This window comes from Pseudorasbora parva, chromosome 25, assembly GCF_024679245.1.
Source record: "Pseudorasbora parva isolate DD20220531a chromosome 25, ASM2467924v1, whole genome shotgun sequence".
NCBI classification, from domain to species: domain Eukaryota; kingdom Metazoa; phylum Chordata; class Actinopteri; order Cypriniformes; family Gobionidae; genus Pseudorasbora; species Pseudorasbora parva.
In genome coordinates this window covers 29,959,793-29,984,685 of record NC_090196.1, presented here as the reverse complement: position 1 = coordinate 29,984,685, position 24,893 = coordinate 29,959,793, and the positions used below count along the sequence as shown (strand labels likewise).

The window sequence follows — 24,893 nt, the reverse complement described above, 5'->3', positions numbered from 1 at the left end:
GGATGCTATTATTATGGCGTATTTACCAGGCGCACGCCAGGAGCGGTCCACAGCCGAGGAGACTGATGTTCTTGTAAGAGCAGTGAAAGACAGAGAAGTTGTGTTGTATGGGGATGGGAGAAACCCACCCAAAATAGCGTCGGTTAAACAGGCGTCGGTTAAACAGTTTTTTCAGTTTTTCAGTCGATTTTTTTTCCTGGTTCTTGACGGACAAATCAATTTGTCAGATGTCCTTATATACATATATGTCTTGCCACTATTGGGCAAACAGGTCTGATCCTTAATTACTACAATTAGCCTGAATCATTTGTAAGCTAGAATTATGCCTATTTTTTTCACATCTTCGTGGCACACCACAATGATTTCCGTCATCTCATGTGTTAATTTTTTTTAGTGTAACAATTTATGATTTGCAAAAATAACTGTTGCATCTGTGTAGATTACATGAGCAAAGTATGCGCGTTGTGCACGCTATACATTATGGTCAAGCATGCGCCCTTAAAATAGCATAATGAACAACGCGCAACGCGCCGCTGACTTTAGACCAGGTTTTTTCTGGTCAGTGGCGCAATTGTTTAATGGAACGGCAAAATAGCACCAGGGATTGTTTGCGCCGGAACACGCCTCCTTTTTTGCGCTGAACCGCCCAGGGAACGCAAGTTCATTCACTAGTTTAGCGACGTGCTTCTGTGGAGGGAAAAGCGCGCTTTGCGCGGGTGCAAAATAGGAATGACACATGCGTCGGCGTACAAAGTCAATTGCGCTGAGTGCAAGATAGGGCCCCTGGTGTTTTAGTAGAAAGTACATTGACATTTCAAACTGTGGTCACATTCTCCCAAATGTTGCTGCTGTCCACATTCCTTTTTTTATGGCTCTATACGCTTACATTCAGGTTCATTTGTGTTTTTTTACCAATTAGAGATTAAGCTGATACTTAAAACATGGCCAGTAATTGAGAACTAAACGATGAGCTAGGCAATAAAAACTAAGCGATAAAATGTGGCGTTTATCAGCTGCAAGCGAACACCTCATACTGTAAGTGTCTCCAGCTGAGACCTGCATGATGCAACCCGCTGCAAACATGCGCTAAACTCATTCTTTATTCTTTTTTCTTTCTCGCTCTCATTTCTGAAGAGCAGCTAATTGGACGGAGGAGTGACTGATGTACGGCATGTGAATTTGTCTCTCTGATAATGTGTGTAGGAGCGAACACGGAAACTGCAGCTGTGTGTGTGGGAGATGCGTGTGGAAAAATCGTTTTTTATATCAGTAATTCAGTATGATGAAGAACTGAAATTTTTGTTGCTGGTTAATGAGCTAAAAAACAATTCCATGTGTTTGTGATGCTCTAAACCAGCATGAGTGTGTATGTGCGAGAGAACTTTAGCCCAGTTTTCCTAAAAAACAAAACAAAAAAAGACAACCTAAAAGGTCCAAGCAGAAAATAATTCACAGTGACACTGACTGCCAAAACAATCATCCTGCTCTATAATACACACACAGGCGAACACACACACACATAATGAGCGGACCAAAGGTGCTGGTCAGCACAGGGGTCAGTGACCGTCACACACACACACACACACACTTCAGACTGCTGACTGAGTCTCATGAGAATATCTACTAAATAAAGCACAACTGTCCCGCAGCATTTACTGCATTTATTCTGGAATTATTAAACAAACAATGATTTTAACAACAGATGAAGTGTGTCATTTCTGCACAGCAAGCAGCACCAAAGAAAACAGCAAAAATAGCTAGATTTTTATATTTTTACATGCACAAAACATACTCCCAGGATGTTCTGGTTGGTTAGGGTTAGGGGTTTGGCCCGTCTTCCATTGTTAATAAAACAAGTAGCCCAAACTCAATATTAACACAGGAAGTCAAATAGCTAATGGCTTACTTACAGCCGACTCTGAGCGTTAAATGTCACCTTTAAGTGAACATATGATTGGGAAAGTGTGTGTCTGCATGGGGTTTGTTATGTGACGCACATTACAGACTCAATATTTAGTTTCTCCAGTCTGCAGCTGCGTGTGTGACAGCAACACGTAATGCATACACAAACACACACACAACGGTCAACTAGCTTCGATTGGTAAAGCAAAAAACAAGATGACCTTACACATGCACACTGAAAATGTGCTCAAATTCTGCTCAAACACACACATGCACGTGCACAGCACACACTCGGCAGATGTTGCATCTTGCTCAATGTTTGTGTACGCTAAAGGGTAAGTTATGGAGAACAAACACACGCAGTTTCAGCTGTACTATTATCTGATTACATTGAGCATATTAGAGCGCACTATTAAGCGCTCCACTGATCTGAGATGGCTCCTGGCTGAAAGCAGATGTACTGCGGACCCTTAAATACAGTCTGGAAGACGAGCTGCATCGCCGGCTCCGATCTGCCAAAGATCCGCCTCGGCACGGACACACACACGCAGGCCTCGAATCTATTAAAGACGGCAGAGTCAGCCGAAAATCATTACAAGGCCTTCTGGAGTTTGTATTCAGCATGAGTTTATCAGTGTTACTTTAAAGCCAATGATAAAACTTTAACATTTAACATCGCCACGTTTCCACCGCAGGAACTTTCCCCAGGGACTTTGGGAGGGTACTCTGTCTGTTTCAACCACAGGGACCAGGGTCTAAATGAAGTTCTGGGTAAAAATGTCCCCCTTCAGAAAGCCCCTGCTCACGAGGAAGTGCTTTTTCAAAGTTCATGAACTTTTGGCGGTGGGATTTGGGCACTGAACATGCTAACAGGTTGAGCTACCCCAGCAGTTTATTTTAAAAAGTATTTTAGACCATTATGGAAATGCAGACAGCAACAGGTCGGGGGGGGTGTGTGTGTGGGGGCGGGGGGGCTTGGGGGGGAGTGGAGTTCCTGACACAAAATTGTTCTGGGCAATTTCGGTGTAAACGTGGCTGTAGAGGTCACATGACCATATGAATATTGCTTTAGCTTAGTAGGTTCTCTAACAATTTTGGTTGCAGAGTAAATTAATAATAGGTCACAAAGACAGGGGTGTGAATAGAATATTTTGAGAATGATATCTGTAATGCTACATCCACACCAATAGGTGTCAGTATAAAGCCCAAAACCTCGTTCAGACTTTGTCCAAATCCGATGTGTGATTTTTACTCAAAATTGATTTTACCTTTAAGTGTGAACTGCCTGCGCGTGTTTCATTTCAAAGAAGTACATGATAAAAAGAGAACAGTACGTATGTCCAAACCATAGACGGTATTAAACAATGGACAAAGTGTCCTTGACGTCACCCGTAGGTTTCTGAAGAGCATTTTTTAAGCCCAAAGTGGTCAGAGCTGGCCGTCGCCATTTTGGAGGTACGTCACTCCCAGATAAACAAAAATAGGCAAACGTGGGTGGAGCTAAGATGTCTCGTTATGAGACCATGCCTACTTAGCTCGACCATAGCGGCAATCCACCTGCCACTCAAGTGGCCACGCCCTTAATTATGCAGAAATGTAATGCTTTAATTAACAGTTGTCATGAAGGGGAAAATTAGCTGCATAGACAAAAAACACTATTTGTAGCAGTCTTTACATATTTTTTCTGCTGTAAAGTTGGGCATTTTAACATGGGGGTGATGCAGATTTGACTCCGTTTGGAGCCTGTCTCTAGTGGCCAGTCGAGGAATTGCAGTTTAAGTCACTTCCGTGTTGACTTCAAGAGAGACCGTTGGAGGTTGCTTGACTGGTAGATAAAAAATAGTTTGTACACCTTTAAAGTAGCATGCAACTACAGATTAATTTTAGTAAAATACAGTACTATCAACTACACTGTAAAAAAATATTTAAAAAAGTAAGTAACTCAAAATTTGAGTTAATACAATTAACATTTTTGAGAATCGACAACCTTTATTCAAATATTACTAAAAGATTTTGTAAGCATATTGGGTAATTGTGTGTGTTTTAATTCTGATGACGCAGTGAAACATGCCAAATAGTGCTATTTTCATGATTTATCAATTTTTTTATGTGGTTCTGAAACAAAAATATTTTGATTTTCTATTTATTAAACCAATTTCCTTCACTGTATCAACTCAAATTTTTTATTTCAGTAAACTCAAAATTTTAAGGCAACCAGGTTACTTACTTTTTTTTAAGTTAAATCAACTTTTTTTTTTTTTTACGGTGCAGTTATTTTAGAAAATAACATTGGGTTCAACTGATTAAAATAATAGTTGTTCCTCTACATTTTTGTTTTACTGATAAATGAGAACAGCTGTGTGTATTAAAATCACACAAATTAGCCAAATGCACGAACTGTGCGAAATTAATGGAGCATCAAATTTGGCCAGATATTTTGCTTTGGGGTTATGCACTAGTTATGTTACTAAAACACAGTTTTTTTTAGGTGAAAAATAGTCTATCCTGTTCAATGTCTCTGCCCAGAATAACCAGTAGATTGGACAGCCGTCCTCTGCTTCTGTGTGCCGATGTCACGCTGAGTGTCTCTACACAACTGCACACTCACTCCGTCCCCATAGTGACCCTATGGCAACGGCACCCTCCACGGAAACGCCACACCACATGCTAACACGTGCCTCGTCATGCCGCGAGCAGCCGGCCTGCATAAATAACACATACCTGACAAACACACACACGCCAAACACATACATAAAACAAATTATTCGCCAGAGAGAGAGAGAGAGAGAGAGAGAGAGAGAGAGAGAGAGAGAGAGAGAGAGAGAGAGAGAGAGAGAGAGAGAGAGAGAGACAGTGTCTGTCCAGCCCAGTCCAGCCTCCCCGAAAGTGCCGTTTGCTCTTCAAAATCGCTCCTCCCTTAAAATACAAAAACTATTTATTATTGTTACAAACAATTGCTATTATATTTCCCAGTGTTACACCATTAAAAAGTGCAGCTCACATTTCTCCAACTCTTTTCAGAGGAGAACAAGAGTCTCGTATTAAGACGGAAGGAAGCCATGAGAAAATAGAGCAGCATATTCACACACTTTGATTATTTTTAACATCAATGAAGATACACATTAATGCTGTAATACACACAGGCGAATCTCACACAACCTGTCAAGAACACATCTGGGTCTTATTTCACCCCAAAATCAAGAGAAAGAAATGCAAAAGAATTTTTTTTGCATTAAAGAAAATAAAGCCCAAATTCTCAGCACCACAATTTAAAAAATAAATACATTATTTAAATGTTAAAATATTAATTCATTGTTTGCAGTAGTACAAATTAGTTTTAATGTATGCATTTTTTGGGGTTAAAAAAATAGTATTACAGTAATCATTGTTTAGATTAAACAAGAATTACAGAAAAAGATTATTTTCATTATGTTAATAAAAAAAATTGGGGGAAAATGTGCTTAATACCCCCCCCCCCCCACACACACACACACATTACAATTATTATATATATATATATATATATATATATATATATATATATATATATATATATATATAACAAAAAATTATATATATATAAATAAATAAATATATATATATATATATATATATATTAGTGCAGTAAGTAAATATATTATATATTATATATATATATTAGTGCAGTATTAGTAAAATTATATATATATATATATATATATATATATATATATTAGTGCAGTCAAATCAATTACAAGTTAGTGTTTAAATAATATATTTGTGTGTGTACTGTGTATAATTATTATGTATAAATACACACTCGTTTATGTATATTTAAAAAAAATAATAAATATATATTTTGTAAAAACTTTAATTTATGCTTATTTCAATTTAAAATAAAAATACTGAATTGCAAAATATAAAATTTTATATTATGGTAATAATCATTTTGGGGTAAAATGTGTTTAATTATCATGAAAATAATCTTTCAATAATTTTTTCTTTGAATTGTCTTAATTTTCGCTGCAAAATATAATTTCTTTTTTTTCTTTTCTTTTGATTTTGGGATAAAACATGAGCAGGCGTGTTTCCGTGAGATTCATCCCCATCTACCTCGGTCTCATACACACATCCGCGGGTAAAGGCAGGTTTTTTTGTCCCGTTAACAGGAGGGTTTCAGTAAAAGATGAGCCCCTATCAGCGCGCGCACACACACACACAAAGAAACACGTCACTAGAGCAAAGTGTGGCGAGAACTATCCGGCGCGAAACTCTTTGCTTCTATATTTCACAGCAAATCTGGAAGAACAATTCTGATTGATTTCTTCAAATGTCCTTTTCATGAAAAAAAAAGATGACATCAAGTTTTTTTTTTTTTGTATGTGTGTGTGTGTGTGTGTGTGTGTATTTTTTTCTTTCCATCTGGGTTTCCTTCCAAAAGTCCCAGAAGACCTGGAACGATCCTTCGAGAAAGTCGTTTTCTTTTCTCCGCCCTGGTGGTTAATGTTTTTAACGATATTTGGGTTGGATCTACGACACGTCACTCACAGCACACGGACGACAAGGGATCCCGAGAAAAAGAGGGACTTCACTACTATTGTGCCAGCGATAAAGAGAAACCACAGAGGAAAAAAAGCAAAAGAGACAAGGATGGTGTAGTCCATTCGCTGTCTCCCGATGGCGTAAGATTCGATGTCTGCGGCTTTCGGCTGAACCAATCGGAGCTGTTTACTTAGAAGAAGAAAGAGAGATAGGAGGATAGATGAAAGGAACAACGATACGGAAAATCAGTTCAAGTGAGAAAGGCTTGGAGAGGTCAGGGATTTCGAGAAAAACAACTATAAAGGAGACGAGAAAAAACGAGAGACTGTTAATGGAAAGAGGGCGTCTCACTTCCCCTCATGGCTTAATTACAGCGGCCCTCCGGGGCGTCGGACTCGCACGGGATGTCTGAGACCTGGAAAAATACAATTCCCAGAGTTCCAGTGACTTGATCCGTTTCAGCGGTGGCCAATTTAAAGGCTGCCAAATGAGCTCCCATGAGCCTCCGGGTCTAGACGTGGGGTTGGTCGGTTGAATGAGACGAGGTGAAGCGTTCACACATCCGAAAGATGTCAGACCTCTCCAGCCTGAGGAACACTGGGGAATGACGGCAGAAAAAAAACAGCAAACATCGTCCTGGTAACGTGTAGTTGCGGCACAAGCACTCTCAGAGCATCTTTAAATGGCTTTGTTGGATTTCGCGACTATCCCAGAGTCCCGAACGGATGCTAATGCACAAAATATCAAAAGAACCGTTTGTGTAATCAGCAATTGGTAAATATGCAGGCCTTTATACTACATGTTACCAGAGTAAATAGAGGCGAAAAGCGGAGGAGAGATTCAGAAGCTCGAAGGTTAAAGGTTACAAGAGTGGATGGCTAAAAGTACCCGTGTTGTGCCGTCTGGCAGCAAGTTAGTCTTGTGCATAAGGACGGGGTTTCGGGTCAAAGGTCAGATGGGGTTGGAGGGAAAAATGGGAGATGGAGAGGGCGAATCAGGCTTTGAGGGCGTGCCACTGCGCCACGTTTGTACGTGGCCGGCTCAACATGTCCTTCCAGTGTTTGACCTCGGCGGGGCCGCTCTTCCATGACAAGTAGATCTGAGAGAGAAAACGAGAAAGAGGTGGTTGTAAACAAGAATGAAGGACACAGCAGGGTTCCCGCTCTTTTCAAAACAGTCTTTCCAGGTAGGAAATCGTAAGGAATTTAACGGCTCGTTTCCAATACCACTAAACGATTCTGTTAACGATTCTTTTAGTACTTTTGAAGAACCCTATTTTCAGTCGCCGTGCCTCTGTTGATCCAGTATGAGAGCTCAATCGTGACTTTAGCACAGCGTTCTGCAACAGTGAACGAGTGCAGATGAAGCATTAATAGAAACACATGTCATGAGAATCAGTGTTTATTTCAAGAATATAACCCAACCCAAAGTACTACTAGATTGACTACTAGACTACTAAGATTGATCACCCTCTTATTTAGCATATATGTCGTTTCTAGTTATAACTAGTTTGCCCACCAGCCGTTGTGGCTAGTGGTTTTCCAAAGTCACTCAGGAGTTTCACTGGCCATAATTTTGACTTCAAAACCATGGGGAAAACTGCCATATAGATATTTTTATATCATCTCATAATCTGGCAGCAGGGTTATTAGGCTGCTGTCCCTTTAAGACCTGACGCACAGATCCATTACACTGTTACACATGCGTTTTCTTTCTCAGCTCTTTACATTCACTTAAAGCAGAACTGACTGTGTTTACGTGAAAACTAGAGAGAGAGAGAGAGAGCGGTGTTGTGTGTCTATTCTGAGGAAAATGAGTGTTGGAGAGTGTTTCAGATATTTCAGCATCGATAATGTATCGTAAAAGCATATATATATATATATATATATATAGTACATACACACACACCGATCAGGCATAACATTATGACCACTGACAGGTGAAGTGAATAACACTGATTATCTCTTCATCACGGCTCCTGTTAGTGGGTGGGATATATTAGGTATCAAGTGAACATTTTGTCCTCAAAGTTGATGTGTTAGATAAAGGGAAAAATGGGCAAGTGTAAGGATTTGAGTGAGTTTGGCAAGGGCCAGATTGTGATGGCTAGACGACTGGGTCAGAGCATCTCCAAAACTGCAGCTCTTGTAGGCTGTTCCCGGTCTGCAGTGGTCAGTCTCTATCAAAAGTGCTCCAAGAGGAACAGCGGAGAACCGGCCACAGGGTCATGGGCGGCCAAGGCTCATTGATGCACGTGGGGAGCGAAGGCTGGGCCGTGTGGTCCGATCAAACAGACGAGCTACTGGAGCTCAAACTGCTCAAGAAGTTAATGCTGGTTCTGATAGAAAGGTGTCAGAATACACAGAGCATCAGTTTGTTGTGTGTGGGGCGGCATAGCCGCTGGCCAGTCAGGGTGCCCATGCTGACCCCTGACCCCGCCGAAAGCACCAACAGTGGCACGTGAGCATCACAACTGGACCTGGAAGAAGGTGGCCTGTTCTGATGAATCACGTTTTCTTTTACATCACGTGGATGGTTGGGTGTGTGTGCGTGGCTTACCTGAGGAACACATGGCCCCAGGATGCACTATGGGAAGAAGGCGAGCCGGCGGAGGCAGTGTGATGCTTTGAGCAATGTTCTGCTGGGAAACCTTGAGTCCTGCCATCCCACATATTACTTGGACACACACCACCTACCTAAGCATTGTTGCAGACCATGTTCACCCTTTCATGGAAACGGTATTCTCTGGTGGCTGTGGCTCTTTCAGCAGATAATGCTCCTGACACAAAGCACAAATAGTTCAGGAATGGTCTGAGGAGCACAGCGAGTTTAAGGTGTTGACTTGGCCTCCAAATTCCCCAGATCTCAATCCAATCGAGCATCTGTGGGATGTGCTGAACAAACAAATCCGATCCAAGGAGGCCCTACCTCGCAACTTACAGGACTTAAAGGATCTGCTGCTAACATCTTGGTGCCAGATACCACAGCGCACCTTCAGGGGTCTAGTGGAGTCCATGCCTCCACGGGTCAGGGCTGTTTTGTCAGCAAAAGTGGGACCAACACAATATTAGCAAAGTGGTCATAATAGTATGCCTTATCAGTGTGTGTGTGTGTGTGTGTGTATATATACATACAATAGAATACACAGGATGCACATATTATCACCTTTCCAATGACATCGTTGCGGCTCAGTCGATCCTTATCCATGACGGTGATGATGATGGTGGTCTCTCGGAGAACATGTGCGGGCACCTCAAAAGGGAAGGATTCGTTAAAAACTGGGTTCAGGCAGCGTTTGATGGTCACCGTCTTCTTCTTCTCCACTCGCTTGTCTTTGTGCATTAGCCATACTTTTACATAGGGGTCTACAGCCAATCAGAGAATGAGAGGGCATGAGTTGACACAAAATTAAACCAGTGTATTTGTTATTATATGCGTGTCTGAGTACCTGAGGTGCCTCCGATGTCCATGGCTTTGAGGTTGCGAGCTTTAATGATGTTAACAGTGATGGTGTTGGCAGTGGGGTTATAACACAGAGACAACAGCAGATCGCCACGTCTTCCCTACAGCACACACGCAAACAGAACACATGTCTTGACACAAGCTTGAAAGAGGTTCAAGGAAGTGTATGTAAGATTGTGGCCAAAACTGGTACTGCAATCACTTTCAAATGACTGTAGAGCGGTGTACCCCCCTCCCCCTCCCCCTGACTCGAGGTTGCCAGATTGGCTGCAGGATCAGCAGGAACGTTTGTAGATCTGCAGCTGAGGTAACTAGAGCAGATCTGGCAACCCAGATGCCGAAACACTACTGACTTCGTGATTGGTCGATAGGTGGAGGGCGGAGCTTCAGGCCAAAACACAACATGTCCACATCAACATCAGTTGAGGGCTGCAACAACAACTTTTAAATGACAATATCCTGGGCGGACTACTGCTGTCAGTGATATAAGTATTTGAAATGAACATGATTTCTTAATGTCTAGTGACATATCAGGGCCATTTTATGATTCATTGAAATACATTTCTTACATACAGTTCCTTTAACTTAATGCAGATAAGACGATTATCAGAAATAAAGTGCAGTCTGTTACTCACACAAGGCTTGGAATATAGACACTCACTATACAACACTTTAAAAAAGATGGTTCTTTACACACTATCGATTTCGAAGCATAGAGAAGCACTCACGCTGCCGTCACTGCAGGGTTTAAGATCCTTCCAGAACGACTTCAGCTGTCCGAGCTCCACTTTATTCAGAGGGATGGAGACCTCTCCGATCGGGTCGTTACGGCTGAACCGATCGTAATCCAGCACCTGGAGATACAGCGTCCGTTCCCGCACCTTCTCATACGGGAACCCTGAGGAGAATTAGATTCAGATTTACCCATCCCGAATGATGAAAACGGAGCATACTTCATCCAGAAAATCAAAAGAACATTTTGTGCATAATAAAGCCATTAACATTTTTGCACCGTGACAGTATTTTCCTGATTATTCAGCATATTTGCCCCCAAATTCTCATTACTGTCAAATACATTTTTTTTAATAACAAACAAAAACCCTCTCCTTATGGTAATGAGTCCTGGTGGTTTAGTTTTACAAACTTTTTTTGGATGTTCTTGTCATTTACATTATTCTCATTACATTCTAATTGTTTAAATACATTATTTTCATCAGTATTATAGTAAATAGTTACAATTTGGCACTTTTACCTTGCATTCAACATACACATCTTATCAGTTCATGCAATTCCTGTTAATTTAACCCAATATGACCTTTGTGTTGCAACCGCTTAGCTCTAGTATTAAAGCTACAGAAATGCTAATATAATGTAATATAATATAATATAATATAATATAATATAATATAATATAATATAATATAATATAATAAATATAATATAATTAATTAATTAATAAAATAAATAAATAAATATAATATAATATAATATAATTAATATAATATAATATAATATAATATAATATAATATAATATAATATAATATAATATAATATAATATAATATAATATAATATAATATAATACGTAAGAGATAATCCGCTTCGCATGGGGGTCCTGATCACTCTGAAGGGGTTTATTCTGCGATAACAACCGACTGGGTGTACATTATCCCGCACATGGCTACTAGTCTCAAATAAATTAGACACAAAATATTGTCTTGAGATTAAATATTTTAATAGCTCTTACGCCAAGAAAAACAGTTCCAACCTGCTTTAAGCCTTTATCTATTGCTGCTAAATGTTGAAAATGAATGCTGAAAGGGTTAGTTCACCCTAAAATGAAACCAAGCCTATGATTTACTCACCCTCAAGTCATCAAAGGTGTTTATGACATTCTTCTGTCAGACAAATACAATCGGAGTTATATTTAAAAAGTCCAGGCTAACGTTAATCTAAGCAGTAGCTGTAACGTTAGCTGTTTTTGAAGTCCATAAAAAATGCAGCTCTCTGTCAAATAACGTGCTCCACACGGCTCCGATGGGTTAATAGAGCCTTCTGATTCGAATCGATGCGTTTGTGTAAGAATAATATCCATATTTAAAACTTTAAAAAGGAAACCCGCCTTGAAGTCTTCCACAGCCAAGGCTGTTTAAGCCACAAGATGGCGCCAGCGTTAAGCATAGTCTAGAAGTAGTACCGGTCAAGATAACTCGCAGTACCCGGATGAGCGGGTGTTATCTGGAAATAACATACCGCTGGAATGCGGGATTGACCGCGATTGACCAACCAGAATCAAGTATTTCACAGAGCCGTGTAATAATAATTTTTAAATAATACTTATTTTTATCAATTTAACGTACAATTAATAATTCATTTGTAATAATAATAATAATATTTATTTTTAATGATATTAAAGTAATGATAGTGTTGAAAAGGAAAAAATATGTTTTTATGTTTTTCTTCATATTTTGAGATTAAATATGACCTCGACACATACTTGACAGGGATATTTTCATCAAGCAAGAGACTGTTGAAAGCTGAAAAGATGTGAGGAAACACGGTTGATTCACAACTGACCTTCAAAAAGGAAGGTTTCGTTCCAGTGAGGGTTGAGATTTTTCCTCTTGACTTTGGTCTCGAGTTTGTGCTTTCTGTCGGGCAGTAGGTAGATTTTGACGAAGGGGTCGGAGGTCCCAGAGAAGTCTTTAGCGGGCAGGTCTTGACCTTTGAGGATCTTCACCGTTAGAGTCGTGTCTTGGAAGCTGTAGCCCAAGCTGAACTGAATCCGGCCAAGTTTCTCGCTCACTGGACCTTCGTGGTCGTCATCTTCCGACCCCGGAGACAACTAAAGAGAGCAAGAGAGAGAATGAAGAATGGTGCGTAGACAAAAGCACACACACTTCAACATAACCAAAGCTTTAAGCAATCTGGAGTGTTTTTAAAACCTGACGTTTTTCTGCTGTTATAATTAATCAAGACACACTTTTTTCTTACAAGTGTTTTGAAATGTTGTTTAAATATGCAATAAATGAGGCATTATCTAATTAAATATGCACTAATTTGCATATTTTCTAGAACAGAAATTGATGCATTGGACAAAGCCCGGTTCCTTGTTTCTTTTTGTTGACATACTGTGGTTAAAGGTTTTATTTGAAATTTCTCTTTTTATCACTTCATAAATCAGAAAATACTGTCAGAGAAAATTACATCTTCACTTATGTTTTAGGAATAAAATGTCAAGTGAACGACCTATGAACAGACCGCTCTGTAAAAAACCTTTTCTGACGTATATGAAGAAAACAGTCTTTGAAGATATCTAATTAAAATCTGCAGATGCAAATAAAGAGGGGCAATTAAAAGTGTATTTTGGTCTGAAGCTAGTCTGAAACATCATGTTATGAAAAGCATAATTACTCCCAAATCTCAAAATCGACAACTGCATAATAAAACAAAGTTTTTACTTGTAATGTCTTGCCTTAAAGTGCCCGTATTATGTTTGTCTCTGGATATTACCTCTCAAGTAATATAACTGTTTGTAAATGTAAAAATCTGCAACGTTTTAAAGATCAGTGATTCCACTCTCACTTCCTGCATGCACATATTTTATACATAAGTTTGTAACAAATTTGGATCGCGTGTCAAACTGCTGAAATCACGAGACATTGGCGATCTGAATCATGAACCAATACGCTGATTCATGACCGTTTGAATCTTTATTTTAGGATTGAAAACAAACGCGGAAGAGAAGACAATGCTGAATAAAGTCGTAGTTTTTGTTATTTTTGGACCAAAATGTATTTTCGATGCTTCAAGAGACTCTAATTAACCCACTGATGTCTCATATGGACTACTGATGATGTTTTTATTCCCTTTCTGGACATGGACCGTATAGTGTGCATACACTTGCATACGCTCTCGGACTTAATCTAAAATATCTTAAACTGTGTGTGAAGATGAACGGAGGTCTTACGGGTGTGGAACGACATTAGGGGGAGGAGTTAATGACATCAATTTCATTTTCGGGTGAACTAACCCTTTAATACTGACTACAAACCTGGTAAAAATGACTGGCGGTCAATGGAGGAGAGCGGTGTTTTGCCCTCCAGGTGGGCGTTCCTTTTAAGTGTGTGACGACACGTGAAAACTATGAAGCACCTAGTTTATATTTAGTAAATATAAAATTAATATTCATAAGCCCCTGATGGCTTTGTATGTTGTTCAGACGTTCCTCTTCCTGTCTAAAGGGGCCGAACGAGCCTCAATGTGATTCAGACTTAATGCCAGCAGTCAGACAGACTCTGCGGGACCAGGACGCTACACACACACACACACACACACACACACACTGTCCTACCATCACCATGTCTCCAGTGAGCGAGTTGGCAAGGTCAGACACTGAAGAATGGCCGTCGGCATCTGGAGGCTGACCCTTAGGGCTGTTGGCCGGTTTATTCCCCATATTCCTACTGCAGGGCGAGACAGACAGAGAGAGGCACGGGTTACTAAAAATACCACCGGGGTGTGACTAGCTCTGCGTTTCTTTGTCAGAGAATCAAACCCAGATGACCTTTTGACCTCTATGAGCATGGACTCGTGTTATTCTGACCCGTTTCATCGCACATTTTCAAAACGGACAAGATTATGAAGAAGACAAATTTATAACAAGCACGAGAATGACCTTTACTCTCAATCACTTAAAACACAATAAAATAAAGCCACAAAAGAGAAATAGAAAAGAAAAATCACATGGTTCACACATTTCCTGTTATAAAAACACTGTGGGACAAATCAGTTCATAACACAGCCAAAAGATACCAGAAACTGGCCAATATTCAGAGTTATTAAATATCTCAGCAAACACATAACGCTGTCAGTTCATCACGCCGCGGTGCGGTGCGGTCCGTTTGGTTTTCCAGGGGTCGGTGTCCGAAGTCGGATTTGGGCGGCTGGCCTCCACTGGAAAATCGGCTTAATATATGGAATGATACGGGTTCAGTACAGGCAAGGCCGATTTACAGGCATTTGTAGTATAATGATTATTACCACAGACAATAATTCTGACTTAAATAAAACGCTTATCGCCACAGAAAATCATTTTGACACATTACTCCTTTTAATAAAATTGATGAATATGTATTGCAGAAGAAAATAATTGTTGACTAATGGCACAAGGTAAAAAAACAAATCATATTAAATAAATAATTAAATAAATAAATGATAAATAAATAAATAAATAAATAAATAAATAAATAATAAATAAATAAATTTAAATAAATGTTTAATGCAATGTAAAATATTTTGATTCAAATTTTTTAAATATAAAATAAATTATGTATTGCCATAGAACATTTTCTCACTGCTCACTTGAAGTTAAAAATAAAATAAAAAATGTTTAATGCTACAGAAAATCTCTATTCTCTATCAGGTCTATAAAAAATATATAAAAATAGTAATATTGATAATAATTTATAATTTGTATTGCCACAGAAAATACTTGACTTATCGCTCAAAAAAAAAAAAATCATTTTGACACTACTTAAGAAATAAATTTAAAAAAATAAATTAAATAAATTAAATAAAACAGGCAATAGTTTTGACTAATTGCTTCAATTTTTTTATTAAATTAAATGTGTATTGCTACAGAGCACAATTGTGACTCATTGCTCCATAAAAAATAAAATAAAATAAAATAAAATAAAATAAAATAAAATAAAATAAAATGTTTTGTGCTACAAATGCTACAAAAATTGGTCCATTTAAAAAAATTATAATAATACAATATAATGTGTATTGGCACAGAATATACTTGACTTTTCACTCTATGTAGAAAAATTTAATAATAAAATTTAATAATAAAATAAAATAAAATAAAATAAAATAAAATAAAATAAAATAAAATAAAATAAAATAAAATAAAATAGAGGGTTTAAAAGCAGCATATTTTTTTCCAGTGCTCTTACATGCATTACAATTTCCAGCAATTTGTGGTCATGATATTGAAGTTTATATAATTTTCTGTGGTAAGAGATATTACGCCACAAATGCCGTCAATCGAGCATAATGTGAACTAAACCCATAAATATTCCTCTAATGTTTAACTAAACTACTGAACTAGTGACAGGACAAAACTAAACCAGAGCAGGGCCAAAAGAGAAGAGAGAGAGAGAGAGAGAGAGAGAGAGAGAGAGAGAGAGAGAGAGAGAGAGAGAGAGAGAGAGAGAGAGAGAGAGAGAGAGAGAGAGAGAGAGAGACAGAGACAGAGACAGAGACAGAGAGGGTGAAGAGAGGACAAATGCACACGTCTGAATGAAACTGAGTGATCCAGAGACAAAAAGACTGAGACACACACACACAAGACAACTACAGGATGAACATAGAAAAGCGATGGAGGCGGCACACGGATACAGACCAAACTCAGACACAGTAACAGCTGGAGGGAAAAAGAGAGACAAAAGACAGCGTAAGAGGAGAAGAGACGCTTTTCTGTGATGGAAAGGCAGAAGATTATTCGCATGACTGGAGAGTCAAACAAAACCATGAGAGAGACGTCAACCAAACCAGCACAGCTGCAGGAGAGAGAGAGAGAGCGAGAGAAGAAACCCTGCAGTCAGTCAGAGAGAAAGAAAGGAGAGTTAAACGAAAGCACACACACAGATTAGTTCTACAGAAAAGAAACGACGGAAAAAAAGAAAGACAAAGAGACCAGGAAGGAAGCATTTCGTTTCCGGAGAGAGGTGAAGCTTTGAAGAGAAAGAGAGAAAATGAGCGCTGGAAAGACAAAAGAGAGAGAAGGAGTAAACAAATAGTGTAAAGGAACACAGCAAATGGCACATACAGTCGAACACAGAGAGCAGGAGGGAGGAAAAGAGAGACATCCGGGAGGATCAGACCGTCTTTAGACTGGCAGGGAAATTTCTTCTCTCGCTTTAAAGGATAGTTCACTTAGAAGTGACAACCTTTTCATCGTTTGCTCGCCCTCGTGTCGCTTTACTTCTGTCTTCTGTGGGACAGAAGAGAAGGCGTTTTTAAAACTAATCTAAAGTGTGTGGTGAGCTCAGCTGATCTTAAGAGGGCAGAAAAGCACCCAAATGTAATCCATACACACTATGGTCAAAATCTTCAGAAATCATACGATAACTATCCATTAACCAATCTTGCATGCAGCCAGACATGCACCATAAAAACAAAATAATATAAAATTCTAAAAATTAAATCACTATAATATATAAATCACCAAAAATTATAATATTTGCATAAAGCCAAAAGTGGAAAACAAAACAAATAAATAAAATATAAAAAATAAATAAAATATTTTCATTTTTTCTCATTAATACACACAGCAGCCCATTTTGACAGAAAAAAAACAGAATTGTTGACATTTTTGTAGATTTATTAAAAAAGTGAAATATCTCATGGGCCTAAGTATTCAGAGCCTTTGCTCAGTATTTAGTAAAAGCACCCTTTTGATCTAATACAGCCATGAGTCTTTTTTGGAAAGATGCAACAAGTTCTTTCCCCCTGGATTTGGAGATCCTCTGCCATTCCTCCTCCAGATCCTCTCCAGTTCTGTCAGGTTGGATGGTAAACGTTGGTGGACAGCCATTTTCAGGTCTTTCTAGAGATGCTCAATTGTGTTTAAGTCAGGGCTCTGGCTGGGCCATTCAACAGTCACGGAGTTGTTCTGAAGCCACTCCTTCGTTATTTTAGCTGTGAGCAAGATGGTCATTGTCTTGTTGGAAGGTGAACCTTCGGCTCAGTCTTCGGCAGAGGTCCTAAGCTCTTACTCTGGAGAAGGTTTTCGTCCAGGATATCCCTGTACTTGGCCCCATTCACCTTTCCCTCGATTGCAGCCAGTCGTCCTGTTGCTGCAGCTGAAAAACACCCCCACAGCATGATGCTGCCACCACCATCTCCACACATACCGCTTAGAAGTAAGGCCAAAAAGTTATATCTTGGTCTCATCAGACCAGAGAATCTTATTTCTCACCATCTTGGAATCCTTCAGGTGTTTTTTTAGCAAACTTTCGGAGAGGCTTCTGTCGAAACACTCTTCCATAAAGCCCCGACTGGTGAAGGGCTGCAGTGATTGTTGAGTTTCTACAACTTTCTCCCATCTCTGGAGCTCAGCCACAGTGACCTTTGGGTTCTTCTTTACCTCTCTCACCAAGGCTCTTCTCCCTGATAGCTCAGTTTGCCCAGACGACCAGCTCTAGGAAGAGTTCTGGTCGTCCCAAACGTCTTCCATTTAAGGATTATGGAGGCCACTGTGCTCTTAGGACACTTAGGTACAGCAGACATTTTTTGTAACCGTGGCCAGATCTGTGCCTTGCCACAGTTCAGTCTCTGAGCTCTTCAGGCAGTTCCTTTGACCTCATGATTCTCATTTGCTCTGACATGCCCTGTGAGCTGTAAGGTCTTATATAGACAGGTGTGTGGCTTTCCTAATCAAGTCCAATCAGTATAATCAAACACAGCTGGACTCAAATGAAGGTGTAGAACCATCTCGAGGATGATCAGAAGAAATGGACAGCACCTGAGTTAAATATATGAGTGTCACAGCAAAGCCTCTGAATACTTAGGACCATGTGATATTTCAGTTTTTTTATTTTTTTATTTTTTATAAATCTGCAAAAATGTAAAAAAAATCTGTGTTTTTCTGTCAATATGGTCAATAGGGAAAAAATGAACTTAAATGATTTTAGCAAATTGCTGCAATATAACAAAGAGGGCAAAATTGAAGGGGGTCTGAATACTTTCCGTATCCACTCTATGTGTGTGTGTGTGTGTGTGTGTGTGTGTGTGTGTGTGTGTGTGTGTGTGTGTGTGTGTGTGTGTGTGTGTGTGTGTGTGTGTGTGTGTGTGCTGTGTGTGTGTGTGTGTGTTTAATTTATAATCACTGAAAATATTTCTGCATAAAGACAAAAGTGTAAATTTAAATAATTAAAAAAATATAAAAAAATAAATTAAAAAAATAAAATAGTGAAATGTAAGAGGCTGTTTACTAAAATCGTATTACATGAAGTCAGAAGTGGAAAATAAAATAAATAAAATATTAATAAATATATATTAAATAAAACACAACTTAAATCGCCATTCACTGAAAATCTTTCAGCATACAGCCATATGATAAAAATAAAATAAATATTACATCACAGCTGTGCTCCTTCATGTGAGTAAAAATGTATGCTTAACAACAAAAACAATTAAACAGACAAATGTAAAATAAATCAATAAATAAACTCATTTATATTAAAATAAAGCTATAGAAAGTGTAGTCACCTTTCCTCCTGATTTGAACTGTATAACCTTCAAAAGCTGATTTTAGGCATTAGTCTCGTTCCTCTAGTGTTTAGCTCCCCTCTAAAATGATTGTGTTTTCTTTTTTGGAGCATTTTGCTGAATAGAAACGAGCAGTTTCTGCTAAATAACTGAGAGAAGAACACGAGGGTGAGTAGACGAGGATAATCATATTTCATAGGAATCATATTCCCATCTGGATCCGCACCAGTCTAAGGAGAGCCGCAGAGGTCCAGCAGGACGGATCTGACTCGAGCGGGCGAGCGGGAGGTTTACGCACAAACCATAAAGCGTCTGTCTGTCAACACATCTGTTTCGAGAAAACATCCTCTCAATGGGCTCACTTTAGTTCTTGGTTTATTCACTCAAAAGCCGCCACAAACATCATGGCCGAGTTGTTGAAGACACACAGACGTAGCCGGAGCGGAGACAGGAAGACAACGAGCAGGCAAAGCACGAGACACACACACTCACAGACAGACAGACAGACACGAGGTTAGCTCGGGAGGGGAGAGAGACAGGGCTTTCAAATCTTCAGAAACACATCCTCATGAATATTCAGAATCAGTGTCAGTAATTGGTTAATAGCGAACTGAATACAGCTCTGATTGGCTGAATCTTTTAGTGAGTTAGTCCTTGTTAGTTCAATCTTGAACCCACACACATTCAGCTGCCATGAAAATGACGGGGGAAAAAGATGGAGAAATGATAATGACAGAAAGATGGGAGTGAATATCGGGGTATGAAACCCATAGGTTTAATTAAAGGGGTTATAGGATGCTTTTTAAAGGTTTCCTTTTCCTTATGTGTGTATCTTTTAGTGCATGTATAAGATCTGCAAAACTACAAATTTAAAACCAATAACGTTTGTGTTTATAACTTCATTAGAAGCCTTGAAAGCTGAGACACACTTGAAGTGTTTGACCAATCACAACACACCGGGTCAGCTGGCCAATCAGAGCACTCAGAGCTCATCAGAAGGAGGGGCTTAATAAAGTGTTTCAGACAGACTGGGAATAGAGGGGCTGCAATAATGTACAGCATGTGATAAATAATGTGTTTTGTGAACATATTCTATTAACCCAATAAACAAACAAAATTGTGAACTTTTAAAATAGCATCATATGATTCAACAGACGTGAACCTGGACCACAAAACCAGTCATAAGAGCCCTTTTTATTTTATTTAGATGCATCTGAAAGCTGAATAAATAATATTTTCATTGTTGTATGGTTTGTTAGGATTAAAAACTTTAATATTGTCCAAATGAAGTCCTTAGCAATGCATATTACCAATAATAATACATTTATGATATATTTATGGTAGGAAATGTACAAAATATCTTCATGGATCATAATCATACTCTGATTTTTGGCGTAAAAGAAAGTTGACTGGTGAAGCGCTCCAGGGTCACATTTCTACTTCTACTAAGCAAGTGCTCTCCATATCGATCATAAAACATCATTATGTATCACACGAACATACTGTACACATTACTATAAATGTCTGAATATAAAATGTCTAATACGATATAAAAAAGACTCAATTTTTCATTGTTCTAGAAAGAAGCAACAGATGAAGTCTGAAGATCTTCTGTTGGTCTCAGTAATGCATGTGTGCGTGTGTGTGTGTGTGTGTGTGTGTGTGTGTGTGTGTGTGTGTGTGTGTGTGTGTGTGTGTGTGTGTGTGTGTTGGCTGACCCCTGGCCCTGGTGAGATGAACAGGTGAAATGAGGACAGGGAAAAGAGAAAGAACACAATGAGCATCTTTCTCTCTCTCTTTCTGTATCTCTCCGTGTGTCCTTGGCTATCGATCGAGGGCAGATAAAGGACACGTAGACTGAATAATTCATTCACTGTAGACGTGAGACTCGCCTGCAGGTTTTTCAGAAGTTTGGCTCAGTAACCGGTTTAACTTTATCTGTCATCGCACATCAACATACATATCATCTTCATAAATCAATGAGCGCTACAGGACGCTTTATCAAACCCATCCACCTTTGACACGGTCGTGAAATAGCAAACATGCGTGCGCCCACATGAATTAACTTCTATATTAATGATCCTTTAATCTCTAATGAACTTATAAACCATATTAAAATAAAATAGATTACTGTCATTTTTATTAATACTGTACATGCAAGTATTGAAAACTTTTGTCTTCAAATTAAATAAATAAAAGTTACACAAATTAAATATTAATTTATATAATACTTACTAAATATTTATTACATGTTGGTATTGTTTTATGAAAGCAATATGCAGACGTGTTTTAGTTGCTACAATTATATGTTTGATTAATAAATATATATAAACTTTTAATTCTACTTAATTAAATTGTATACATTAATTAAAATGTATATAGATCAAAATAATTATATTTTTAAATAATTTTATATTTAATAATTAAAATGTACGCAAAGGAAATAAAATAATAAAATACATATTAATTCATGAAATAATATAAAAAATTATTAAATCAATATTTAATACATAATTATATATATATATATATATATATATTATATACTAATATTTTTATTTTAAAATAATCAAATGTGAAAATTCAAATGCATACAAATTAAGTAAAATATTTATTTTATATATTTATATTTATATATTAAATAAAATTAAAAAGATACATTTTTGAATACATTTTATTTTAAATAATTAACATTAAATAATAATAATTATTATTACTATTAATTAAAAATAACTACATATGAATGTAATATTCAGACTAAATTAATGATTTATTAATAAATGATAGAAAAATATTTATTTTATATAACATTTAGTAAAATAATTTTACAATTATTTAAAAATAAGTTTGGCTTCTTCCCTAATACCCAAATCACTCGACACTACATCAAATTAAAGAAGAAAATCGGTATAGTTGACTATTTTCTGGTCATAAGGGGGTTTGGTGCTTTGTGTTTTGTGTAATAACACTCATTTACCATGGTAAAAACACTGTGACGTGACTTTGAGTGGCAAAGCAGTTTGCAAAACTATAATGGATGTAGGACAGCACGAGGTGAAATAAGACAGAGAGAAACTGAGGTGTACAAACATCTCCCACACACCGCGTAGATGTTTTATATCTGTGAATAATGCATACATGATTATTAATGCATCTAGAAGGCAGCCTGCAGGTGTGTGGCGTCGCCAGTAGGGGGCGCACAGAGCCTAAATTCCCCCCGACATCTGGAATGTGCTCTTCCAAGCGCTCTCACCTCGAAAGTGGGCTGTTGGCATGGCAACCGAGGGGTGGTGAGAGTGTGTGTGTGTGTGTGAGGGATGGAGGGGCAGCAAACGGGAGACCATATATTGCACAAACAGCAGACGAGGAGAAGGATATATGACAGGTACAGGTGAGCGCCTCGCTAACACGCACACACACACACACACGCATGGACGCACATGACTAACACACACGCACATTCAGAGGCGGGCCGCTTTGGGGTTCACCGTGACCTGTTATACTATCCTGCGTTTACCTGGCCCGGGAACCAACGCACGCACCGCTGACGCGTCCAGGCTGGAGAGGGAGACCGCGCTCCCCTCTATACAGATCCCCGTCAGAAACACACAACATCATGCCACACACACACACACACACACAGTACTAGAGATGATTACATAACCAACCCACGATGCAGAGCGGCATGAGTGTGTCCTCAGTAACTCATTACTTCATGCATGTGTGAGATGCAACGGGCCTTTCGAGACAAAAGTCGAAGCCTGTCCAGTACACACACACACACACACACACACACACACACACACACACACACACACACTGCTGTTAGCTCATTCACTTCATTCAAACCGTGTCGTAATTTCTTGGACAGCACACTATAAACACACACACACACACACACACACACACACAGATCTAATATGTGCTCGAGCTCAGCAGAACAGCTCAATTAAAATCTCATGCTCCTGGGCAAGACAGACCAAGATTCCCATTAAAGTCCCTAAAGGAATAGTTTAGCCACAAATACAACTCGTCTACTCCCCCTTTCCATCGAGTGTGGACTGTTAAGGAGATGTTTGGCTGAATGTCCGAGCTGCACTTCTGAACTTCTCCTATGCATCTCCACAGAAGAAATGATTAATAATAATTCTGTCATGAGTAATGGCTGATATGTTTAGTCTTGGAGGTATAGATCAGTTACGCCTCTGATATTGCTCTTAATAATCCATCCATGCCACACTGCTGTGAGTTAGATATGCTGCTCAGACACGAGTTACCTGTAGCAGATCTACACAGGTGGAGCTGGGGAAGGAGGAGGGTTTCTGAAAGCGTGAGGCCACTGCTACAGAAAATGCTAAGTAGAACTCAAAGGTTGAGCAGCGAGCTCATTGGCTACCGATACCGCAGGAACCAATCAGCTGTGCCCTAAAGAGAACGATGTGATCATATGCAGATTGAGTTAAGGACCAATCAGCCTGGGCTATCTAGAGTTTCATGACAGAACTTTGTATTTATTGACAGAATAATAATTTCTTTTAATTCACTAATATCTCTTTTCTTTTGGTCGTTTGGTCTTATATTTCTTTTAAAGGAGTCACTCAAGTATAATTAATAGGGCCGGGACTTTAACACGTTAATTAAGATTAATTACGCAAAAAAATAAATAACATAATTTTAACCACACTTATTTTTGCACCGCGGAACGTTTTTCAATGAATGAGTTTCGACGGACCGATTATACTGGAACACCAACTAGCGCTCACCTCACGAGTCACGACAACAACAAACCATCGTGAACATGAACGAAGAAGCTGATGAGACCGCTTTGCTCGGCCCCGTGGATGGGAAATTTAGTTTAAAAAAACGAAAGGATGGAAGTAGGGCTGCACGATCTGGGAAAAATATATAATTGCGATTATTCTGGGTAAAATTGCGATTGCGATTTAAAATGCGATTATTATTATTATTATTTTTTACAAATGAAAAGTGTGTGTATATAACATTTTGTGTTTTTATATTAATGTAACCAATAATAATTATTATGATTATTATTACTGCTAAAAATATTTTAAAAAATAAGAAATATTACCATTACAATAACATTTTCATTATTTTTGTAATATTTTACAGAAAACTTATTTTACAAAACAAAAAACAAAAAACTGCTGGGTTACCTATTAATATGCAGACAGCCTATGACTAAAAACATTAGAAAGGTCTAAGCCTAAGGAGTTATTGTAAAAAAATAAAATAAAAGGTGTGTGTGTGTGTGTGTGTGTGTGTGTGTGTGTGTGTGTGTGTGTGTGTGTGTGTGTGTGTGTTGTTTATCTGTGATTTCAATTTCTTAAAGTCTGTCTTTAATATGAAATATGAACCTCTTGTGCATCCACTGTGGGGGAAAAAACTCCTGTACATTGAAGAAAAACATGGATTGTCCAACAAATTTATAATTTTTTAAGTTTATTAATTTTTCAAATGTATTAAGCATTATTTTCTTATTATTGATTACCCAAAAGTTTTTAATTCATACTGAAAGCCAGAGGGCGCCCTCGAGCGGAAAACGCCACATTTGCCTCAGAGAAGTAATTGACGTTAGTTTTCAGGAAATCCATGATGTGAAGCTAACGCTGTAAACAGAAGATAGAGACGCTTTGACGCTTTTTAAACGTGACGACAATAAACACGACTGCAGCAAAATGTGGTGTGTTTGAGTTCTTCAAGCCGTCAAA

At 38.4% G+C, this 24,893-nt stretch overlaps 1 protein-coding gene across 5 annotated transcripts in view; it reads right to left on the bottom strand.

Moving 5' to 3' along the window:
* Positions 1-5,841: 5,841 nt before the first annotated feature.
* syt7a (synaptotagmin VIIa) overlaps positions 5,842-24,893 on the bottom strand; it is a 196,151-nt gene continuing 177,099 nt past the window's right edge. For 2 of the 5 annotated variants that reach the window (XM_067435828.1, XM_067435827.1), the window contains 6 exons: positions 14,240-14,351; positions 12,463-12,730; positions 10,614-10,783; positions 9,872-9,986; positions 9,589-9,788; positions 5,842-7,522 (listed from right to left, as the gene is read on the bottom strand). In XM_067435828.1, the coding sequence (XP_067291929.1) occupies positions 7,418-7,522; positions 9,589-9,788; positions 9,872-9,986; positions 10,614-10,783; positions 12,463-12,730; positions 14,240-14,351 (970 nt within the window). In that variant the 3' untranslated portion in view covers positions 5,842-7,417. The remainder of the gene's footprint in view (positions 7,523-9,588; positions 9,789-9,871; positions 9,987-10,613; positions 10,784-12,462; positions 12,731-14,239; positions 14,352-24,893) is intronic. The other 3 variants (XM_067435829.1, XM_067435830.1, XM_067435831.1) reach the window with 3 other exon arrangements.